A 23104-nucleotide genomic window follows, 5' to 3' on the forward strand; every position below is an offset into this window, starting at 1 on the left:
CTCTACAACTTTTTGTTCAAATGAAAGCTTAAACCAGCCAAATGACTTTCAAACCTTTGAAAGATTTAACTATGAAAGATCTTTTGGTTTTACACCATAACACATTAATAGTTGTGAGGGGAAACGTTTCAATACATGCATGCTAATGAATATACTTTAAGATAGTTTTCAGTGTTTAAAATTAGTATTAAATATGAAAAAATCAACAGAGTGTAAAAGTCAAGCCTTGATAGTTTTAATATAATTGTTTTAAAATATCAATTATCGTTTTATACTATTCATTTGAAAGATAGAAATGCATCTTCTCAGCTACATCATGTTAGAATAGTCCTAAATCAGCCTCAAAGAGATCTTAATGTATAGAGGAAAGAATTAAAACGTATTTAAAAGGAGATACTGTCATTAAATTGAAGGCGCTCCTATACTGTGGTGATTAGATGGATTAGATATACCATCTCTCTCTATCGGAGCATGTACTGTGAAACTATTCCCACACCATATCCTCCCTCTTCCTTTCTATGTGATTTAAAAATGTTAATCAAAAGTCACTGGTCTATCTCACTGATATGTTTAAAACCAACTGCCAATATCAACCAATATTGATCAATATCGTATCAGGTTTGTGATGAATTAAAGATGAACGCGAATTTTACAGCGGGGAAAAACATCCTTGATTGTGCAATTCCTTTTAAAAATCCCCTACCTTGGAACTTAAGTGATAAAAGGAAAGAGTAATGCATGTACATTTTATTAGTGTTTTAAAATCAGGGAGTAAAACTGTCAGATCTTTGTTTTTTCTTTCATGTGTGTCTGGGCAGGTCTATCCCTCAGGTAACGCCCTTTCTCCTTCTTCTCTCTTACCTTTCCCTGCACCTGTCCACGTAATGCACTGCAAGCTCCAAGCAACTCCCGAGTCCAACCCTCCTTCTCGAGTCCCTGCCAAGCCTGGCTGCTTCTAGCTGCAATCTATCATTTTCGAAACACTCACATCAAAGGAGGCTGAGCAGCAGCATCAGCAACAACAACAAAGGGGAAGAGAGTGTCTATGCTACCGCTCTGCAAAGTTGGATGCCATCTCTCTCTCTCTCTGTCTATGGATTATTTTTTATGGCTCTGCACACTGGGAAACGTCAGAAACTCCCCATCGTCACTGCAGATCAGAAAAAGGTGTGAGGAGAGGAGAGATCGGTTTAAAATTTCAAACACAATCTCTCCGGAGCGCTAGAGAGGGCTTTATTAGCATATGTCCGGGGGGACTAGCATATATATGGGCTTTGCATATAAACAGAACTCTAATCTGATCAGTTTCCCAGGACACAACAGCACCACCAGCAGCTCTAGATGTTGATGCAAAGCCGGGAGCAGACTCCCACATGCTCGGAGAGAGAAGAGGCTCCGAAGACAGGCAGCTGTGATCCGAGCTCAAAGTCCACCCTTCCTGAGATCATCCAGGAACAGCTCGGCCAGAACGTTTAGATCTCACTCTTCTCATTTGGTTATTGTTAATTTGCCTTTCAACTCATCGTTCGTTAAACCTCCTCCCTTCCAGCGCGCTCTTTCATGGCTCCCTTAGCCGAAGTTGGGGGCTTCCTAGGCGGCTTGGAAGGGTTAGGGCAGCAGGTGGGCTCCCATTTCCTGCTGCCTCCTGCCGGGGAGAGGCCGGCTCTGCTCAGCGATCGCCTGGCTCAGGCCGAGAGGGGGTCTAGAGGTGGCGGAGGTGCGGCGACTGGGACTGCGGATTTAGCCCATTTGCAGGGCATCCTACGCCGGAGGCAGCTCTACTGCCGGACGGGCTTCCACCTGCAGATCCTGCCCGATGGCAGCGTGCAGGGCACCAGGCAGGACCACAGCCTCTTCGGTAGGTAGCAGCTGCAATTTCGCAGAGCTCGGTTCTTCATCCATCCCGCATAGGGCGGTGTTTCTATTCCTCGTGGAAAAGAAAGACTTACACACTTACTGCAAAGTACAGCAGCAGAGCAGTCCGATCACAGTGCACCACTGGGCAGGTGTTTAACCCGAGACTCCCAGTATAAAGCTGTGCGGCCTTAGACTACAGGGGTTGCAGAACTCAGCATGACAGAACAGCTCTTCCTCTGTCATTTATTAACTAGAAATGTCTGTGTAGAGCGTACAGAGTATGTCGGTTTATATATACATACACATATTCATTAGTACATGTGCGTAAACTCTCCACCTGCATTTGTATTTAGCAGCAAACCCAGAAAGAGAGGGTCTGTCTCGGTGATTTTTTTTCTACTCAGTACCTATAATTTAATGTACCACACTTGCCCCTGCAATCTCTAAATCTCTCTATAAACAAACACAGATCATGGACTCGCTAATCTTGCTAAACCTCTAATCTGCATCAGGTTGCTTTGTTTTGCAATGCGGAGAAAGCTACAGGTGGGATTGCACAGAGCTACAACTGTAATGTAATTACAACAGTAATGTTTCCTTTATTTCCTTTTTAAAATGGTTTGTCCATAAACCGAAGAGGGGAGGGGAAAAGGCGGAGAGAAATCCTAAGGATGTAAATGGTTTCCTGACATGTAAGAGTAAATAAGAAGGAATGTATGTAGGCACTGCAGCGTTATCTGAACAAACCTGCTATTGTTGACCATCAGTGAGTTTTTTCTGTATTGATTTAGCAGCCATAAAAAGGTGATTAAAGAGTTTTCTATCATCTCTCCCACAGTCAAAACAATCAGCTGGAATGGCCCTTAACTGATTTTATAGCACACTGGAGTACTGGTGTTTTCAGAACTAAAAGTACTGTAGTTAAACACAAAGTTCTTCACAGAAGGGAGACTTTCTACAGCATGTAAACACAAAATCATTACTTTTAAAAAATGTTTAGTTCAAGATCAAAGATTTGTGGTGTTTCTTTTAAATGTTCTTCCTTTATTCTAATCCTATTCTCCACAGGTTTGTCTGATGTGGTCTCTTTGTGGGTTGAATCACCTGCTTATTATGGTTTATAAAAAGAATGGCTTTGAAAATGATATCAGAAAGACAAAATACCTCCATGTCTTTTTATGGGACATTGGACATTAGGAGCTAGGAAATCAGTGATGATTTACATCCAATGAAAAGTTTTTAATGCTTGCTCTTTGTAAAAGATTTAGCTAGTTTGTCATTTAGCATTGTAAATAAGAGGTATACCAAAGTTCAGTTAAAACTCAAAAGATTGTAAATTACAGTACACTAACCTCTCTTAAGATGGAAAATGGGTCAGAATGTAAACTATTGTAAAGAATATTCCATACAATTACATCAGTTTAATAAGTTTGTATTTTTATTTTAGCAATGTGCTAGATATATATCAAAAGCAACCTGACTTTGGGACTCTGTTTACATTGGTAGCAATTTTAACAGATATGATTTACACATTTCCTGTCTTTTTTTGTATTGTATATGTACTGTCATCTGTACATATCGGATCTCAAAATACTTAGTGCTTAGGGCAAGAATGGGCTACTAGCAAGGTTACATAGAATTTCTCTGTTCTATACAGGTAAATTGGATCACATAAATATTTGGTGAAATAGTTTAAAGATACAGAAAATAACAATTTAAAGAATATAAAAAGGGGCCAAATTAAAAAATTGCAAATCATGAATAATGAATCAGAATAACAAATATTTTAGGCATATTTAGATAAGAAGCATTCTAAATCAAGTGTTAGTTATATTCCACATATTATGATCAGTTTTGTAATTTTTTAAACATAATATACATGCACCATATTTTATACATATACAAAACCTGCCTCTGAAATCAATGGGATTACTCATGTGAATAGGGGCTGCATATTTGGGCCCACATGTTGGATTAGATATACAGCAAATATGTTCTTCTTCTCTATGGGAAGACTCTCTTGTATATAATTCCCATCTATATTTTGACTTCTATTCACAAGATATCATTATTTTGACTTCCACCCAGTAGATATAATTAGAAGTGTTGGTTTCTTAAGATAGTATTACAGAGAAGGTGAAATATATCTCCGGATAGTTCAATCTTACCCTGCAATATATGAACAGACACTTCATCAAATGTTGTATAATCATCTAGTGAAACTGTATAGCACTGAATCCTAAATAATAGTTTTAACTCATCAGTGACAGATAAAATCTTTTCTTAACTAAATCATAACAAATGTTTCTGAAAAAAGCATATAATTCTTTTTCCTTGTGGAGGCTTCTAGTCTGCTTTGAACTAAAATGTGTATGGAATTCAGTTCAATGGTAGACATGTAAAATAGGAGTATTCTTATATATGTCTGTAGGCCACATCTACTATAGTGTGTACAAATAAAATATTTCACCTGCTTCTAAATATATTATATATATATTTCTTGACTTTAACGCATGTGAATTAAAGCAACCCAACCATTTTTGTGTACATTTAGGTATCCTTGAATTCATCAGTGTGGCAGTGGGACTGGTCAGTATTAGAGGAGTGGACAGTGGCCTTTATCTTGGAATGAATGACAAAGGAGAACTCTATGGATCTGTAAGTATTGGCTTATATTTTCTAAGTCACATTTGGATTTTAGACCTGACATACTGGGTCAATTGTTAATAGTGGGCAAACATCTCAGCAAAGCATTGAAATTATGCAATATGCTAACTTTCTTTCCTGTTGAAATGATGTATATCATTTGTGTCAATCATCCTCTGAGAATGTGTGGTGGTGATAGCTCAAAGCTTTACAGTCTGAGTCAAATATCATGCACATGGAAAGAATTTCATTAGCCTGAGAAGAAAAGAATGGATCAGAAATGTTCCTCCTTAACAGAGACAAAATGAGTGAATGAATGAATGAATGAATGAATGAAAGTAACCAGTTTAAGAAAGTCGTGGAAGGCAAAATAGTTGCTTAGTGACTGATTTTCTTTTTAAGATCTACCCTACAATTCTATCAGGCTCACTGCGTTTTCCACCATAAAAAATACTGATATGGAAAACAGAGAAAAAGATAACTGCAGATAGATAAATAAATAAATGCATACAAAACCTTGGATTACTTGATTTGTGGTCTGCTGATCCCTTATAATTCAGCAGGTGGCACTCTGGGGCACCTGCTTTTTTTCAACATCTGAACGAAGACCCTTAGCTTAATCGCTGTTATTTTGAAAGTGTGAGGAGTATAAATAAGGTGATATCATTTAATCCATACTCTGATTTAAAATTAAACTGTTTTTAAGATTGAAAATAAGCTTGTAATAATTTTAAATGATTGTTTTTTGTTGAGAAATTTCAATGTAAGACACTACAAACTATAGTCTTTGGTTCTACGGCAGTATCAGGATAACATGGACTCAGATTCTTCTCCATTTCAGTTTTCAAACCTTGAAAGATAAAATACTCTCTGTCCTCTCCTCCCACCCAAATGTTCTGGGCTAATAAAACATACACCTTTGACAGGAGTTTCAAGTCTACAATTTCTATTCCTATCATTGATTGGTTTATACCCTTACTACAAACAAGATTAATGTGGTCACCAAAGTCCTTGTAGTGATCCAAGTTATTTTAAAAGTTGGGGAGTATAAGTCACAAATAGTAGGTACAGCCACAGCAGTTGCTTTTCCAGTTCCAATGGGAATGCTTTTCTCATCTGTTACATTACATCTTTATCCAGAAGGCTCGTATATGTATATGGACAGCAATGACCACATTCCCACCCCCTACATAGAGGGCGGTCTAAGACATTCTATGTTGGATATGTTCAGTTGTCAAATACATTTTTAAGGTAACAATCTGTATTTTCTTGACCATTTAAGAACAGGAACACTTGAACATATCTATTGTCATGTCTTATATTTTCTCTGCCTGTATGTGCATCCCCAAATCTCATTCTGAGGGCATCAGATAAGGTGCTGGAGATGTGTGTTTTAGTTGACTCTTGCATGCATAACACCTCTTCAATCCTAGAGAAAGTTAGCAAAATGGGATTTAAATACAAAATTGTACTCAAAGTGGTGCAGGTCTAGTACTGATAAAAGGGAGCCTTGTGAACAAATAACTTTCTCAACTGCTCTAAAACAGTCCACATGCCCCAGGTATGATCAGATTCACTCTCTTCTCAGGGTTTGATTTTATTAGCAAAGAAATGAACAATAAGTCAACATATACTCTAATCCATTTTGATTATCTCTGTATCTCTTTATAGGAATATGTTCAGAAATTGGTTACTGAAAGAGCTCTGACCTTTTATTTTTCTATCTTTTTTTAAAATAGGAGAAACTAACTTCTGAATGCATCTTCAGAGAACAGTTTGAAGAGAACTGGTATAACACTTATTCTTCCAATGTGTACAAACATGGAGACTCGGGTCGGAGGTATTTTGTAGCACTTAACAAAGATGGTACTCCCAGAGATGGGGCTAGATCCAAAAGACATCAGAAATTCACACACTTCCTACCCAGGCCAGTGGATCCTGAAAGAGTTCCAGAACTCTACAAAGATGTGTTAGGATACAGTTGAAACGGGACAGAGTGTTTGAAAGGAAACCAAAACAAAACCCGTTCTTTCCTACCACAGCTTCCAGGGTAAGACAAACAGGAAGAACTTTCAAATGCTGCAGAGTTACCAGGCTCTAGGAGAGTGGATTTTAACAAGCTGTTTAGTGATAGCCTCCATTTCCTAATGTTTGGATACAGGAGACAAAGCCTTAAAGCTAAGAGTGGACCAGCCTCTTTGAAGTTTTCTGACCCTGTTGCTGGCCAGTAGACAGTGAGAGATTGGAGTCTGATTTATTTTAAAATACCAAACTCGTGCCTAACTTGTCTGGATTACTTATTATCCATAAACTAGAGAAAAAATAACTACCTAAATCATATGGAGTGGGACAATAAACAGAAAGTTAGACGAAATGGTAAGAAATGGGCTGTAAAACAGTAATAAAGCCTGAGAACCATATATGAAGTTATAGTGGCTATACTACGAGTGATGGAACTTGGAAGTCAATGCATCTCAGTCAGAGCTGGAACTTTTCTTCAGGATGGACTTATTTATACATTTCCAGATGACATATATTTATTTTATATATTTATTTATTAAAGAGTTTATTTTTACTGGGATATGAAGACACTACAACCCCTTGCCCAAACAAAAAATCATTAACAGTGCCAATATTTACTCCGAGGTAGTGTCATCATGCAAAAAAGGCATTACATCACAACATGTTCAAAAACTGAGCATCTACATTTTCATTTTTTATAAAGTATAGATTAGGTTATATTTTTATGCACACACGGTTGTCTCATGGATCATCGTAAACTGGAGAGAATGTTGGTTGCTTTTGACTTTGAGAATGCCTTACAGATTTATACTGAATTCAAATGCACATTTAAAAAGGAATTAAAATATGTTTTACTTTATCAGTTTTACTGTCATTCTTTAAGTGAAGAGTTTGCTAACAAACTAAATATATGTAGCTTTGCAAAACTGCAAAAGTTTTAATGAGCATAGGAAAATAATCTCTCAAAAGTTTGTGTTAGCACTTTAAATCCTTATTGAAAGCCCAAGGTGCATGGCATTTTAGCTAAGTGACTTTCCATTGACTTTAATAATAGTTGAACAGCTAAATAACTAAATTCTCTATAGAATTTTAAAAACTGAAGAATACAGGTGACACTCGTATAAGAATTTTTATTCTTATCAACTTCATTATGTTTACAGTGCAATAGTAGTGCAGTACAAAGTCTTTGAGCTCACTGAATGAAAAGCTCTGTACAAATGCAAAATGATTGCTGTTATTATATTATTACATTGTATATTTAACAGAATGATGTTCAGAAGATGTTACACAATGATCTCATAAATTGGTATGCAGATATTTTTTCAGAAGATGAAGACAAAATTGAAACTAAGCACCCAGTTCTGAATGACAGAGCATAGATGTGTCTTGATTCAGTGGTTGCACACACGTATACACTCCAGTAATGATTTACGTCACCCAAAAGTAGCATTAAGGATTTAACCTAGGACCTCCCATTCCAAAAAATGTCTCAGTCCTTAGCCACTGAGCTAAAGGAACATTTCCACCAGGTGTAAGGCTTACAGGCCAAATTCTGTATGGTTTGACTTTGTAACCTATATAGGCTAGCTAATAGAGAGTTGCATACTTGTCATGACTGACATTTGAGTAGAGGGCAGCATTACACATACTTGGTCTCTAAAGGAGAAGATAGATGGTATTGTGTTTGAGGCAGAGGACTGTGAGTCAAGGAAAGAGGGAGCTCTGCTTTTTCACAGACTTCCTGTATTGCCTTGTGCAAGTCACTTAACTTCTCAATGGCCCCATTAAATGGCTTTGAGGTCTTTGGTGCTGTGTAAATGCAGTGTTAAAGGTAATAATGTATGGATAGCACCAACAAGCAGAATAATACTAAAAATGCCTTTGATGGGTTAAAAGCAGCTTCCACTAAAAGTATTGCTACGTTATGACACTGTACATTAGGTCAAGATGCATACATCTAGTAGCGTGTCTCTCATTAAGATAATGAAAATGGAGTGTAGTTTTGTGCAAATTTCCGTGGCATATGTGCTGTGCAGCAGCATTCATATGTATCTATTTGTGATGGGCTGTTCACCCCACACTAGCCTGGGAGGGGTTAATGAGGCTGAGAAGGGGCTAATTAACTGGATAGGCCACAGCTGAGGCGAATTAGGTGGCCTAAGTAATTCCCTGAATGATTCATAGATTCATAGACTCTAGGACTGGAAGGGACCTTGAGAGGTCATCGAGTCTAGTCCCCTGCCCTCATGGCAGGACCAAATACTGTCTAGACCATCCCAGATAGACATTTATCTAACCTACTCTTAAATATCTCCAGAGATGGAGATTCCACAACCTCCCTAGGCAATTTATTCCAATGTTTAACTACCCTGACAATTAGGAACTTTTTCCTGATGTCCAACCTAAATCTCCCTCGCTGCAGTTTAAGCCCATTGCTTCTTGTTCTATCATTAGAGGCTAAGGTGAACAAGTTTTCTCCCTGACAGAGATGACAGAGCCCAACTGATGACAGAGCCCATCTGAGAACTAACAGATGGGGCTAGGATAAAGCCAGGAGACTGGCAACAAAAAGGGCTGCAGGGGAAATAGTTTGCAGTTACTCTGGGAGAAGGGAGTTTGGGCTGGTAAACCCAGAGAGGGGGAGAGCCAGAAGGTAGAACTAAGAAGGAGGAAGATGTAGGAAGGAATCTAGGAGAAGAGCAACATGGTCTGGGATTAAGCAGGCTACTGACCCAAGAGACAGGGTCCCTGAGCTGGAACCTGGAGTAGAGGTCAGGCCTGCATTTCCCTACCACCCATTGGAGGAGTGGCATGGTCAAGACAGTGAAGGGAAGACTGCCATTTTTGTATGAGGGACTTTGATACTCCAGAAGAGGAGGGCTATAGTGACCTGGCCAGAAGGCTAAGTCAAGAAGGAACCCCCTGAGTTCCAGGGATAGACCATGGAGAGAGGAACAGGCAGAAGGAAGCATTGGATGTGTGAAGAGCTAATCCCCAGAGCAACCAGTAGGAGGGACCCTAGTGATGAGTGGATGCCATGACACTATTCAAAGCCAGAATTTTAATCAAAAGCATTTTTCTAATATTAACTATACTTGCTAGAAATTTTAATATAGCAAAATGTCGTTAGCTCTATATTCAATAGAGAACTGGCTGCTTCATATGTATAAATATAGATAAACATATTATTTCTACTCATATCTTTTTACTTTGTCCGAAGAAAATGAAATATTTAGCACTCGGATAACAAGTGGCCAGGGTTTAACAGATCAATAAACCGATGAAATGAAATTGTGAAAGGCACCATTTTAAAAAATGAAGAGGGAAATGTAGCACAGAGAATATCAGAAATATTTTGTACTAAGTATATATTGCTACATAGATGGTATAATCCATTCCTATTTACAGTAGTTGTTGGTGATGTATTTGAAAAGAAAATTAATGACTAAATAACATCCAAGCTAAATGGAAGGATATATTGGGTAAGAACAGTAAATAACTCAAAAAGTCATTTCTGCATGCTAGAAAGACAGAACAGTTTATTCCACACAGTTGTCTAGGCTTTGTGACAGATCTGTGAATACAGATCTGGCTGACAGATTTTCATGTGTTTCTGGCAAACATGGTCAGTGTTTAATCTGTATACCCATAAGTGAGTTTCTGACTATGTGTCCTTGGTTTACTAGTTAGTTTACATTTGGAATGTGCTTTGAAGGTGAAAAAGCATTACAAGTATTTTTAGCAATGTTACTATTATTTTGTGTTTCATTTTGGCTGTCCTGATTTTTTAACAGACATAACACAAACCAGAATAGTTACTGGGATTAACTCCATCTGATAAATAAATAATAAGCAGCTGGAACTTGAAGATCCAAATGCTTATACAACATGTATTATCAGGAAATACCATATATTTCTATAAAATACTTGCTCCATTTCACATATATTATTTGACTATTGCAATCCCATATTACAGCTATCTCAGTAGTAATGGTTCAAAATGTACTGCAAAATTACATGGCATATATATGCTCAGATACTACAGTGATGGGCAGTACCTGAGATGTCTCTCCAAGCTTGAAAGGCCTGTCAGTCTCTCTCTCTCTCTTTTTTTTCTGGCTGTGGCATACTTCCACTCACAAAAAATAAGAGACTATTGTACTATGTATCACAATGTGTTCAATTTCCCCTTTCCATTCTGCTTTTTGGGTTTATTTCCATTCTGTTGTATTCTGTCTGTCATGATCCTTTGAAACAGTTGATGTGTGTTGTACTCTGAAAACTACTTAGGAAAAATGACACTTTAACAAACAGATCTTCCTTGTATGTACTCAGAGTCATATCTGGATTTTAGTGACTTTAAAACTAGATTTTATACTTGTTAGCCCTGTAGGTTTTTTCTCTATGGGTTTTCCCTGTAGATCAGTGCCTTCCAACATTTCTGTAGGACTTGTCTTCAAATCCTCACCTGACTGGCTGCTCTTTTGCTACTTCCCCACCTCCTGGGGAAAGAAAGCCAATGAGAGCTTCTACACAGCCTGATGGACATTCTGATCCTTCACTCCCCGTAGCAAGTAGAGCTCCAGCTCCTGCTTCCCAGGTGTATAAACAATGGGTGAGAGCTGGTAAAGCACTTAGCCTTTTGATCTCAGAGGTGGCTGGGAAGCAGCAGCTCCCTGCCATATCTTTAGTTCCCCATATGCCCTGAGCCTCACATGAGCCTCCATCCCAGTAACCAGATGCCCCCTGCCTCTCATGTGCCTCTGAACTCCACACATGTGCCATCATGTTTCTCTGCCCATCATGTGTCCCAGATGCCCCCAGTGCTAATTTTTGTCCCTGACCCCGCACTTTTCCTATAGGACAGTGACCAGATAGGACTTATACCGAACTCATGAAAACCTCGGCTTTGAAAAATGAATGGGTGTCTGGAGTGGGCATTTAGGAGTGGGCATTTAGGAGGGGGCATTTAGGAGTGAATGTGGATGAGGCAGAAGTGTACCGGATGAGTAGCTATATGTATTCAGTGTGTGGCTATGCAGAATGAGTGGATGTAGATGGTGGAGTAAATTGTCTGGGGATTATGTTCCTATGTGGACAAAGAGATGGGATGCAATGAGAATGGGTGTGGAATGAATGCTAGTTGAAATGTATGGAATGAATGCCTAGGGTGGGTGCGAGAAGGACAAATGGGCAATGTGTCCATGAATGTATGCATGTTTATACATTTCTATGCAATGCATGTAAATCAGAATTTACTTTTATTTAGTTTGCAAATATTGGCAGGTATGTAATTTGTCTCAATTTGCCAGAACCTCGATTACTGATAATCCCAAAATGAGTCAGTAGGAATAAAGTTAGGAAAAAAACACCATCTTTTTAATCGTTAATTGAGGACATTTGATGTGGAAATCACTGAGAATAAATATGGAAGCCAATGACTCTATTTTTACAAAATTACCTTTCAAAGTTAAATCATGCTAAATAAGGAATCATTCAAATTCATCGTATATTAGTTACTTCAACTTTATTATACTTGGATTACTTTTTAAAAACATATTTTTTCAATACTGTGTAAAAATAATCGTACATATATGGCATTCAATGTTAAAAAAAGGGGATAAAGAGCCAAAATAAATAAAGACAGTACAAATTTTCCTCATATCTAACCAATTAAAGAAACTCAGATATGGTGTGGGAAGGAAAATGTATATTACCAGAGATACTTTCCACACCCAAAAATCCATTCCAAAGTCCAACAGATTAAGTAACCCAGTTTTGTGCTCCAAGAAACGAAGATTTTGATTAATCCATATTGTGAATAGAAGGGTCCAGTTTAGGGAAAACTGGGACTGTTAATTCCATGCATCTTCCAAGCACACTGGGAATTTAAAAGAAGGATTATGCTTGAGGCTTTGTCTTCCCCAGTGTAGATCTAAGTATAAAGTACACAATCTGACCTTAACCATTAATAATTAGATAGCTAACTGCAGATTGGTTCCCAAAGCCCCAGCCCTGCAAATTGTTTCATTTGGGGTAAGGGTTCTACGTGGGCTGAGGGGGCTCCTGTACCCAGCTGGATCCCATTTAAATCAATGAGTGTTTGCATGGGGACATGGGTCCATCTGCATGGAACAAGCTGCAGGATCAGGGCCAGAAACTGTTTCTGCATTCAGGTACAACTGATGTAAGTTAGAATGCTGGTTATCCTCCTTTGTTTTCTTCAGTATTTACACTTTGAAGAGTTTATTCTGCGAACCCACGTCACCTTGAGTAGTTTATACTTGATGTAACATGCCAAAATCCCAGTGCTTTGCAAAAGTTTTGATTTCTGTACCAGTATATTGTATTTTCAAATATACTTGATTGGGAATTCCATATCTTGTAAACACTGATTTCAAGGTATCTTTTAGAATATTCAGTTCAAAGTAGCCTGAATAGTAGGAGAAGGCCATTAAACAGGCTTTGCTTTCAAATCAGAGCTGATAATAAATGAGCTGGTCTCTTATAACAATTACATAATGATCAACCTTTAATTCATCACCAACAGACCAGTAGTAATGTAATAGAGATGAGATCTTTTTTTCTATAGGCTCTGTCAGAACTTGTAGTTTTATTTTGTGTCATCATCTGCAGGGTGTTTTTTGGTAAGTTTTCAATGTGTTTGTGCATTTGTGCCTTTATATCATGCTTCATGCTACTCTCTATTTCTCATTAATGTGCCCTTAATAATGTGTCCTCCCCAAATAAGATCTTACTAAGACCAGCAGCTCTTGCTAGTACTGATGCACATGTTTGAAGTGAAACTGGTAACTTTGAAACAGTAATCTTTGTATGCTAGGTAGAGGGGTGCACATGTCAAAGACTTTGTAACAATGGCTAACAGTTTATGGTCAGCTTGTATGTCAAATTGTCAAGCATATCGGTGATAACTTTCACACTCAAATGCTACAGTGAGCATCTCTTCTATTTGGATGGAACTTTTTTAGTCTGACTCATCAACAGGGACACAATTAGTTGAAACACCAACCTGAAGAATAGAGTTCATGTTGCGAAGCTCTAGAAGTCACTTTAAAAAAGTGCAGAACAAACTGGTTATGCAAACAGGAGGTTCATCTTCTCCCCCCTAGTTTCTCATAGCCATTTACAGCCTTTCTTCAATAACTCCTTAAGGCTTTGTCTACACTCAGGTTTTGTACATGTGTAACTCTAAGTTAAAGTTGCGATTTTCTAGTTTTGTTTTTAAATTGATATTTATGCTAGTACAACCCCTAGTATGAACAGTCATACTAGTATAAAGGGGCTTTATAGCAGTATAGCTTATTCCCCTTAGTGTATGGGAATAAGCTGTACTGGTATAAACACTTTTATATTGGCATAACTTCATCACACTGAACAAGGCATCAGTGGCATAGTTATGGTGAATATTATGGTAGTAATTTGGAAAGCCTCTAGTGGTTCCAGCAAATCAGCATCTACCTTTTTCCCCGACAATGGAAAGTGAAGATGTTTTTATAACTTCATTAAGTTCCTTTAGATCTAACCATGCTGTTTGTCGGCATCTGGTCTTCATTTATGTTTTGTACAGCTCTAAGCACATTGCTGGTGGTTAACAAATAAATAATAATAGTGACAAATAATGGATCAGATCATTTTTCAAGGTGGAAATGTAATACAGCAATAGATTGTTTTACACTTTCTGCACCCACCACCATGGTGGAGATACTCCATTGGAGCCACACAGGTGGACAGTAGGGAAATGCTAGTGATCCACAGCTGGCAGGGAGCTGTCACAACAAAGAGAAGGGCAGTCTTATCCAGTGGCCAGTCAGAGCTGGGAGTCAGGCAAGGGCAGATACTAGGAAGTCAGAGTCCAAGACAGGCCAGAGGCAAAACCAAGAATCAGGTATCAGGTAGGGTCAGGTAGCCAGGAGATCAGTAGTAGGAGCAGCTATTGCAGGGGAAGCAGTCCTGGGAGGGAGAACTCAGTTGCATGAACAACTTTCTGTGCTTGGGTTAAATAGTGGCTGGGGACCAATCAGGACACCCAGGTTTCCACCAATCAGAGCAGGTTGGGAGTGCTTAGCTTTTAAAAGCCCTGTGTACCAGCATTAAAGACCCATGGTCCCTGACAGAAGCTGATACCTGGAGATTTACGTCAGGGTGGATCAGGGGCTTTGTTTATCAACCTCATGGCATATTCTGCAGAGAGGCAAATCTTGCTGTGGTAATGAAATGACTAGGTAGCTGACTCAGTGAAGTCAGCCTTTTAGAAATTTCCTCTTCTGTAGTTCACTCCAGTGGGTTTTCCTGGGAGAAGGGCTCTTGGGCCCCTTGATAAATTCTTAGATATATTTGGTTTTTCCTACTATATCACGAGATATGTCAAGTCATGTGACTGGGGACTAACCTTTCTAAACCTAATCCTGATCAGGTGACTGGGGCCAGGAAATAATATATACTCTTATCTGCACTCCTGTGAATCAGATCACTTATAAGCTAACAGAAGTAAACTACATTTTCACAAGATGGGAAATATCATGGTAGATGATCTCTGAACATCCTTGAGAGATCAGAGGATTATTTTGCCCCTTACTGCATATTTGTCAACAAGTACTACCCCCACAAACCTCAATGGCTTTCTGACTGCATGGTTGCTACTTGTTTTCAAAACAGTTTCTTTTGCAATGGTTTGTTCTTCTATTGAGGTGCTTTTGTTGCGCCTGGTGATTTTTACTGTCTGTGAATGGATGGGTACATATGGTACTTCTGTCAGTACATGAGCACTGTCAATAGAATTCTAGCATTGTTAAAGTATTTAATCATATTTCACGATGCTTTATTGAGACTACCAGTTCAGAGGCTCATAGGTCGAAGGACAAAAAATTTCTCAAGCAAAACACAATTAACTTTGAGGTACTGTGACGGGGTAGTCTGCCATTGAGGGCAGTTGTGCCTAGTGGTCAGTCCCATGCGGCCACCTGGCTTGGTCGTTAAAGGGTTTGGAAGTGTCTAACAGATGCATAGAGAGATCTGGGAATGACTGAGAACAGGGGAAGGAATCTGGACACTGCATCATTAAGGGCCTGAAATCTTGCAGATAAGATCAGGCTAGATTCCCCTTCCATTCAATCAATTGGGAAAGAGGTGGGAGAAGGGGAGCAGCATGAAGACTGTCTCCTTTCTCAGAGCAGACAGACACTGATAAGAGAAGGCTGGCTTCTTCAAATTGGAAGGCTAATTGGCAAGGGTGTTCAGCTGAAGTGAAGTATCAGAGGGGTAGCCGTGTTAGTCTGGATCTGTAAAAGCAGCAAAGAATCCTGTGGCACCTTATAGACTAACAGACGTTTTGGAGCATGAGCTTTCGTGGGTGCATCTGACGAAGTGGGTATTCACCCAGGAAAGCTCATGCTCCAAAACGCCTGTTAGCCTATAAGGTGCCACAGGATTCTTTGCTGCTTTTACAGATGAAGTGAGCGGGCAAAAGCCGTGCAGCCTTGCAGTTAAGGCAAGAGGTTTGAGATATGGTCCCAGAGGGCTGAGGGGGACTTCTTGTTTAAAGGAGAGAGACACTGAGAGTTTTAAAACAAGGGGCAGAGAACTGCTGGTACTATAATCCAGCTGATATGGGGAAGAGCTGAGACTAGTTTTTAGGAAACAATTCTGTAGCTGGTCCCAGGAGAAGCTGTGAGGAACCATAAAGGTCAGGATAGGAGCAGCAGTCTGAAGAGGTAAAGGTGTGAGTAGATCATATGAAGAGGTAAAGGTGTGAGTAGCCCAGGGAAAATGGGGAAGGGATTGAAGGAATTGTCCTTAAATGTCTAAACAAAGTCTCAGGGCTGGAACCTAGAGGAGAGGGTAGACATATGTTCTGCTGCCTCTCTCCAGGCCAATAGGAGAAAGCTACTAAGGTGACCACTCACCTGTTCCTGGAATGCTGGCTATTCAGTAGTTCTGGGAATGGCCTGGGCCTAGCCCTACTGGCATGACCTTGTATGCACAGTGCATGTGAGGTCATGGTGCACAGAGTATGCCACGCTGGCCCTGCCAGCATGACCTTGCACATATGCTTTCTAGGTTATGTTGAAGGGAGTGGAGCGTCATGCTCTTAAAAATGGTGTCCCTGTCCAATACTGGACAAAAAAAGTCCACTTTTGTCCCAGTACCAGGTGGGATTCAAACCTCGCTCAAAGAGGACCACCTGGTTTAATACCACATGGATGACTTTCCTATAAGAAACACAGGTATCAAGAGCAAAAGAAGCCAAGAAGAGAAGAGACAGAAGCCAGGAGATGTGCTTGAACATTAGTTTCTCTGTTTCCTATTTTCTGGACTTTTCTGTGAACCCCTAGAAGGGGAATGAAATGAGCAGTGACATGGCTGGAGGGCTAGGCTATGTGTTTTGACAGACTGTTGTGGTGCTAGACTAGCTGAAGAGGGTGCTAGGTTGACAGGGGCGGCTCCAGGCACCAGCGCAGCAAGCGCGTGCCTGGGGTGGCAAGCCAGGGGGTGGAGGGGGTGGTGTGCCGGTTGCCATGAGGGCAGAAGTCAGGTGGCCTTCGATGGCATGCCTGTGGGATGTCCGCTGGTCCTTTGGCTTTGGTGGCAATTTAGTGGCCAGTACGCCGAAGGCGCGGGACCGGCAGATCACCCACAGAAATGCTGCCAAATCCGTGTGACCAGTGGACCGCCCGCAGGCATGCTTTCGAAGGCTTCCTGACTGCCATGCTTGGAGAGGCGCCGCTGTAGGTCGAGAAAATCTTTGCAGCACTGAACCTTGAGGTTCCTGGAGATGAAAGATCCCTTATGACAAGTAGTTACAAACAGGCTATCTACCAGGAAAATAGAACAGAAAAAACAACATGGGAAGGAGGTCAAACAATTTCCTCCATTGTCAACTGGAGAGGATATTGGATTTCAAACAGAAATTGGTTGGCAACATGCTAAGGTAATAACTAATTGATCTGCAGCAAAGTCAGATGACATAACCACCCTGAAAGGTCAGTACTAAAGAAGGACCTGACAACACCTCAACAAAACCAAGGGTGACAAACTTTCTGCTTCTTGAGGACATCTAGGATGCTATTGGTATTGCTTACTTGTAAGAGAATCTCTAAGCTGAATTTTGCAAGGAGGGGAAGTAATGTAAGAAAACAGCCTTTTGAACATGTGTTTAATAAAAAACTTCTCTAGTTTTAGATTTTGGAAGGTGCATAAGATATATTTTAAACCAGCAACATATGAAAACTAAACAAAGCTCTATTCACGCACTGTAGTATTTTCAAAATATCACAAACCACACCAGCATTATTTTCAGGGTCACCATCTCTTCAGCATCATTTGATATATGTGTAGAATCTAAGTCATAACTCATATGTACCTGTCCAATACCTCTTTATGTATCAACAGTAGCATATTTCTGAACAATGCTTTGTAATTTTATTATTTACAGGTGTTTCTTTTGTTCACGGAAATAATGTTAGTCTCAGTCATTGACTATCTCCTTGTGGGAATAGACTGAGGTCTTTGTTATGTGCTACATCTTTCAGTTATCTTTAATAAAATTGGCCATGAGGTGCCATTGACATGACTGTGTCTTTTTGGGTAAAAGGAATTGCGTTAAAGTGGTTCCATTTATTCATGGTAGAGGGATCCCAGAGGGCAGTGGTAGGCAATTTCTCTTACACCTGGGAGCTTTCAGCTACAGAGTCCCAGAGGGATCAGTCTTATCTCCCCTTTTTATTCAATATTTAGCTGAAGTTGCTGGGTGAGATCATGAAGTAATATTAGTTATAGGGTGTTCAATATGCTGATAATACTAATTCTACGGTTCCTTTTTATTGGACCCAGATGGTGTTATTTCCTTGTCTGGCAGAGGTAAAGACCTGAATGAAAGCCAGCTGGATTGAGCTCTGTCTGAATAAGATGGAAGTTATACCTAATGGGCCGGAGAAAGCATTTTGAGGAACTTGCAAAGTCTCTTTCAGCTGTCACAATTGGAAATGCCTACTGTGTAGGAGGTCTTATAATCATCTGGGTTCACGAGTTCCCGCACTGGAACAGCAGCTAAACTCTCTTCTTTTCAACTTGCAAAAGGTCTGTGCCCTCTACTCTTAGTTTCAGAGCCCCCCATGGCCATTTATCCCTTTTGGAAAGAAGTGTAGTCCTGTGGCTAGGGCAGTGCACTAGGAATGAAGAGAATTGCATTTCTCTTTCTGCTTTGCCATTGCATCTCCCGGTTCAACCTTGAGCACATGTGTTTTACACACATGTGCTTTGCACTCTGCATCTATAACTTTGGGGACAACAATGCTTACCTACTTAAGTTCTGTGGATGAAAAGTGCTATAGAACTGTTTACGCAAATCCAGTTTTGGATAGATGCCCCTCGTTATAGAAATACAAATAAATTTTAGTTGTTACTTGTAGTCTAAATGATTGCCACACTCACCCTCGGGCTAACTATCTTAGAGCTTGTCCACACCAGTGCTAAGTTGCTCTCCTGCCCACACAGCTTCCGTCTCTTGTTGAGGTGGAGTAATTATGCTAACAGGAGAGCGCTTTTTCATCAGCATAGTGTATCTTCACCAGATGTGCTACAGTTGTAAGCTGCATTGGTGCAGCTGTGCTGATGTAGCAGAGTAGTATAGACTAGCCCTTAGTTACGTCAAAGATCAGGTAGTGCAAAATGTAATTGCATGTCCCCTCAACAAAGTGGACTTGTGACAACACATTACACTTTTGCTCTACGCTTACTGCTAATAACTCTGCTAGTAAATGTAAACTGCTAATTACTGTCCACAAAGCCCTGCATAGGATAGAGCCCAGCTACGTAAGATAGGTATCAACCTAGGTGCTGGGGGTGCTGAAGCACCTCTTGGTTTGAAGCGGTTTCCATAATATACTGGGTTAACAATTTGATTCAATGGCTCTCAGCACCCGCCCCATACAAATTGTTCAGCACCCCTGTAAGAGACCACTCTCTCCTTCTCTGACTGACAATGCCACCTGTTAGTCCCGAATCCATAAGGTAACTCCCCTAAACGTGAAGCTTGAGGTTGCTGGGTGCAAGATATTGTCAGCTGCATTCTGGAATTCTTTCTCACTGGAAATATATCATGGCCAAACTGAAGAAACACTTTTTGGCTTTTCACTACTGCTGGATCCAGGATCGTAGCATTCAGCATAGTGGCTGTATTTTATGTCTTCATGCTGTAAAGTTGCGGAGTTGTGGAAACTAAAGGCTTTAAATCCTAATATTTGGAAAATATTCTTGCTAATCTTAATTATGTAAAGTGTTCCCAGCTACTATAGTTGCCAGCGTAAATTACTGCAATGAACAATACAGTCATTTGTAGATGTTGTAAATGCATTGATCTAGTTACATTGGGCAAAGCTCGTTTTATCTAATTTATTAACAGAGCCTTTCCACAACTTGTCGCTGTGTATGTGTCTGGTTGGTATTAGAATCGCCACATTTTCTCCGCTATCTTACTTCCTTTCACCAGCTTTGGACCACTCATCATGACAACGCTCCTTCTCACTGACAGTGTTTGAAAGTTGATCCCCTGAAGCCTAACATGACTTCAGGAGTAGTCAGGGGTGGTCTCTGGAGAATACAGTGACTTCCAGGAGTTGAGAATGAGGCTTCTGAAATTCCTCCACCCCCTCACACTCTGGGGATCAAGAAACTGAACTTTGGGTCCAAATTAGAACTCTTGTGTGGTAGTACAACATGTTACCCCCTTGTTTCTCAGGTGTCTTGCCTAGACCATTTGAGCAGCCCCACTGACAGTGTTGTAAATAAAAATGTAACTGATATGTGACATATGGTACTGTCATATGTTTTTATGGAAAAATACTATTGTTTCAAACAGCAAACCCTTTTTATCTTATGGAATCACTTCAGTATTTCTACAAAAGTTTTGGTTGCTTAAAGTTAGTCAGTATACCCATATGCTTTCATATGATTCTTTTATGATGCTGGCCAGCAATGATGAAATTAGCATGTTTTGATCTATACACAAGTTGTTCATAAAAAACTTGAAAGGGGTAGTTAGGAAAATCCGAGTGCTGAAACATTTAAAATATGCTTTCTGGTCACAGTTTTGTGTGATTGTCAGCCAGAGACTATCATGATCAAGGTAGCTTGCCAATTGCCTGCCACAGATATATTTATTGCTGTAACGGGGATTTCCTATCAGAGATCTGAAGACACCCAGTCTTGCACGTTAATTTATACTAGATAACCTATAAAAATCAACAGAAGAGATTTGATAAGGAAAATAATGAATAGAAATACAATATATAGGATATTATTTTGATCTAGTGGACTTAACTGAACTTATTTATTGCTAGACAACTCCCTGACACCACATTCTACAGGCCATTACTCTCTAACCCCACTGAGGATTACCAAAAGAAACTACACCATCTGCTCAAGAAACTCCCTAAAGAAGCACAGAAACAAATCTACACCGACACACCCCTAGAGCCTCGACAAGGGGTATTCTATCTGTTACCCATAATCCATAAACCCGGGAATCCTGGATGCCCCATTGTCTCAGGAACTGGCACCCTGACAACAGGATTATCTGGCTATGTAGACTCTCTCCTCAGGCCCTATGCTACCAGCACTCCCAACTATCTTCGAGACACCACTGACTTCCTGAGGAAACTACAATCCTTTAGTGATCTTCCAGAAAACACCATCCTGGCCACCATGGATGTAGAAACTCTCTATACGAACATTCCACACAAAGATGGACTACAAGCCATCAAGAATAGTATCCCTGATTCCATCACAGCAAGACTGGTGGCTGAACTTTGTGACTTTGTCCTCACCCATAACTATTTCAGATTTGGGGACAACTTATACCTTCAAGCCCGTGGGACTGCTACGGATACCCGCATGGCCCCAAAGTATGCCAACATTTTTATGGATGACTTAGAACAATGCTTCCTTAGCCCTCGTACCCTAATCCCCTACTCTACTTGCGCTACATTGACAACATCTTCATCATCTGGACCCATAGGAAGGAGGCCCTTGAGGAATTCTGCCAAGATTTCAACAATTTGCACCCCACCATCAACCTCAGCCTGGACCAGTCCACACAAGAAGCCCACTTCCTAGACACTACAGTGCTAATAAGCAATGGTCACATAAACACCACCCTATACCGGAAACCTACTGACCGCTATACTTACCTACCTGCCTCCAGCTTTCATCCAGATCACATCGCATGATCCATTGTGTACAGCCAAGCTCTAAGATACAACCGCATTTGCTCAGATTCCTCAGACTGAGAGAGACACCTACAGGATCTCTATCAAGCATTCTTAAAACTACAGTGCTCACCTGGTGACGTGAAGAAACAGACTGACAGAGCCAAAAGGGTACCCAAAAGTCACACAACAAATAAAGTAACAGAACGTCACTAGCCATCACCTACAGCCCCCAACTAAAACCTCTTGAGTGTATCATCAAGGATCTACAACCTATCCTGAAGAATGATCCCTCACTCTCACAGACCTTGGGAGACACGCCAGTCCTCGCTCACAGACAGCCCCCAAACCTGAAGCAAATACTCACCAGCAACTATGCACCAAAAACACCAACCCAGGAACCAAACCCTGCAACAAACCCTGGTGCCAACTCTGTCCACACATCTATTCAAGGGACACCATCATAGGACCTAATCACATCAGCCACACCATCAGGGGCTCATTCACCTGCACATCTACCAATGTGATATATGCCATCATGTGCCAGCAATGCCCTTCTGCCATGTACATTGGCCAAACCAGACAGTCTCTACGCAAAAGAATAAATGGACACAAATCTGACATCAGGAATCATAACATTCAAAATCCAGTAGGAGAACACTTCAACCTCTCTGGTCACTCAATAACAGATCTAAAAGTGGCAATTCTTCAACAAAAAAAACTTCAAAAACAGATTTCAACGTGAAACTGCAGAACTGGAATTAATTTACAAACAGGACACCATCAGATTAGGACTGAATAAAGACTGGGAGTGGTTGGGTCATTACAAAACTTAAACCTAATTTCCCCAGTATTAATTTCTCCCTACTTTTACTCACACCTTCTTGTCAACTGTCTTATTACGACTTCAAAAGTTATTTTTCCTCCTTTGGTATCCTGTTGTTAATTGAATTGTCTCATTAGACTGACCTCACACTTGGTAAGGCAACTCCCATTTTTTCATGTATTTATACCTGTTCCTGTATTTTCCACTCCATGCATCTGATGTAGTGGGTTCTAGCCTACTAAAGCTTGTGTCCAAATAAATTTCTTAGTCTCTAAGGCCTGGTCTACAGTGGGGGCGGGGTGTCAATGTAAGATACGCAACTTCAGCTACGGGAATAGCTGAAGGGTATGTTGGAGTTTCCATGTGGTCAGTGTAAGTCCCATCCCTCCCATTAAATAATCTCAGTCCCTGAGTCCCTACTCCTGAAGATACCAATGATCTCTTAGTGGGAATAGAGTGCGGGAGACAGTGGATCTATTTGGTGTCCCCCCCGAAGACAGGAGATGTGGGACAACGACATCCCCTGAAG

At 40.2% G+C, this 23104-nt stretch overlaps 1 protein-coding gene across 1 annotated transcript; it reads left to right on the plus strand.

Moving 5' to 3' along the window:
- Positions 1–1560: 1560 nt before the first annotated feature.
- On the plus strand, positions 1561–6488 carry FGF20 (fibroblast growth factor 20). Its single transcript, XM_032770065.1, has 3 exons — positions 1561–1858; positions 4412–4515; positions 6243–6488. The coding sequence occupies exons 1-3, from the start codon at positions 1561–1563 to the stop codon at positions 6486–6488; spliced, it is 648 nt and encodes a 215-aa protein (XP_032625956.1).
- The last annotated feature ends 16616 nt before the right edge of the window (positions 6489–23104 follow it).

This window comes from Chelonoidis abingdonii, chromosome 5, assembly GCF_003597395.2.
Source record: "Chelonoidis abingdonii isolate Lonesome George chromosome 5, CheloAbing_2.0, whole genome shotgun sequence".
Lineage (NCBI taxonomy): Eukaryota > Metazoa > Chordata > Testudines > Testudinidae > Chelonoidis > Chelonoidis abingdonii.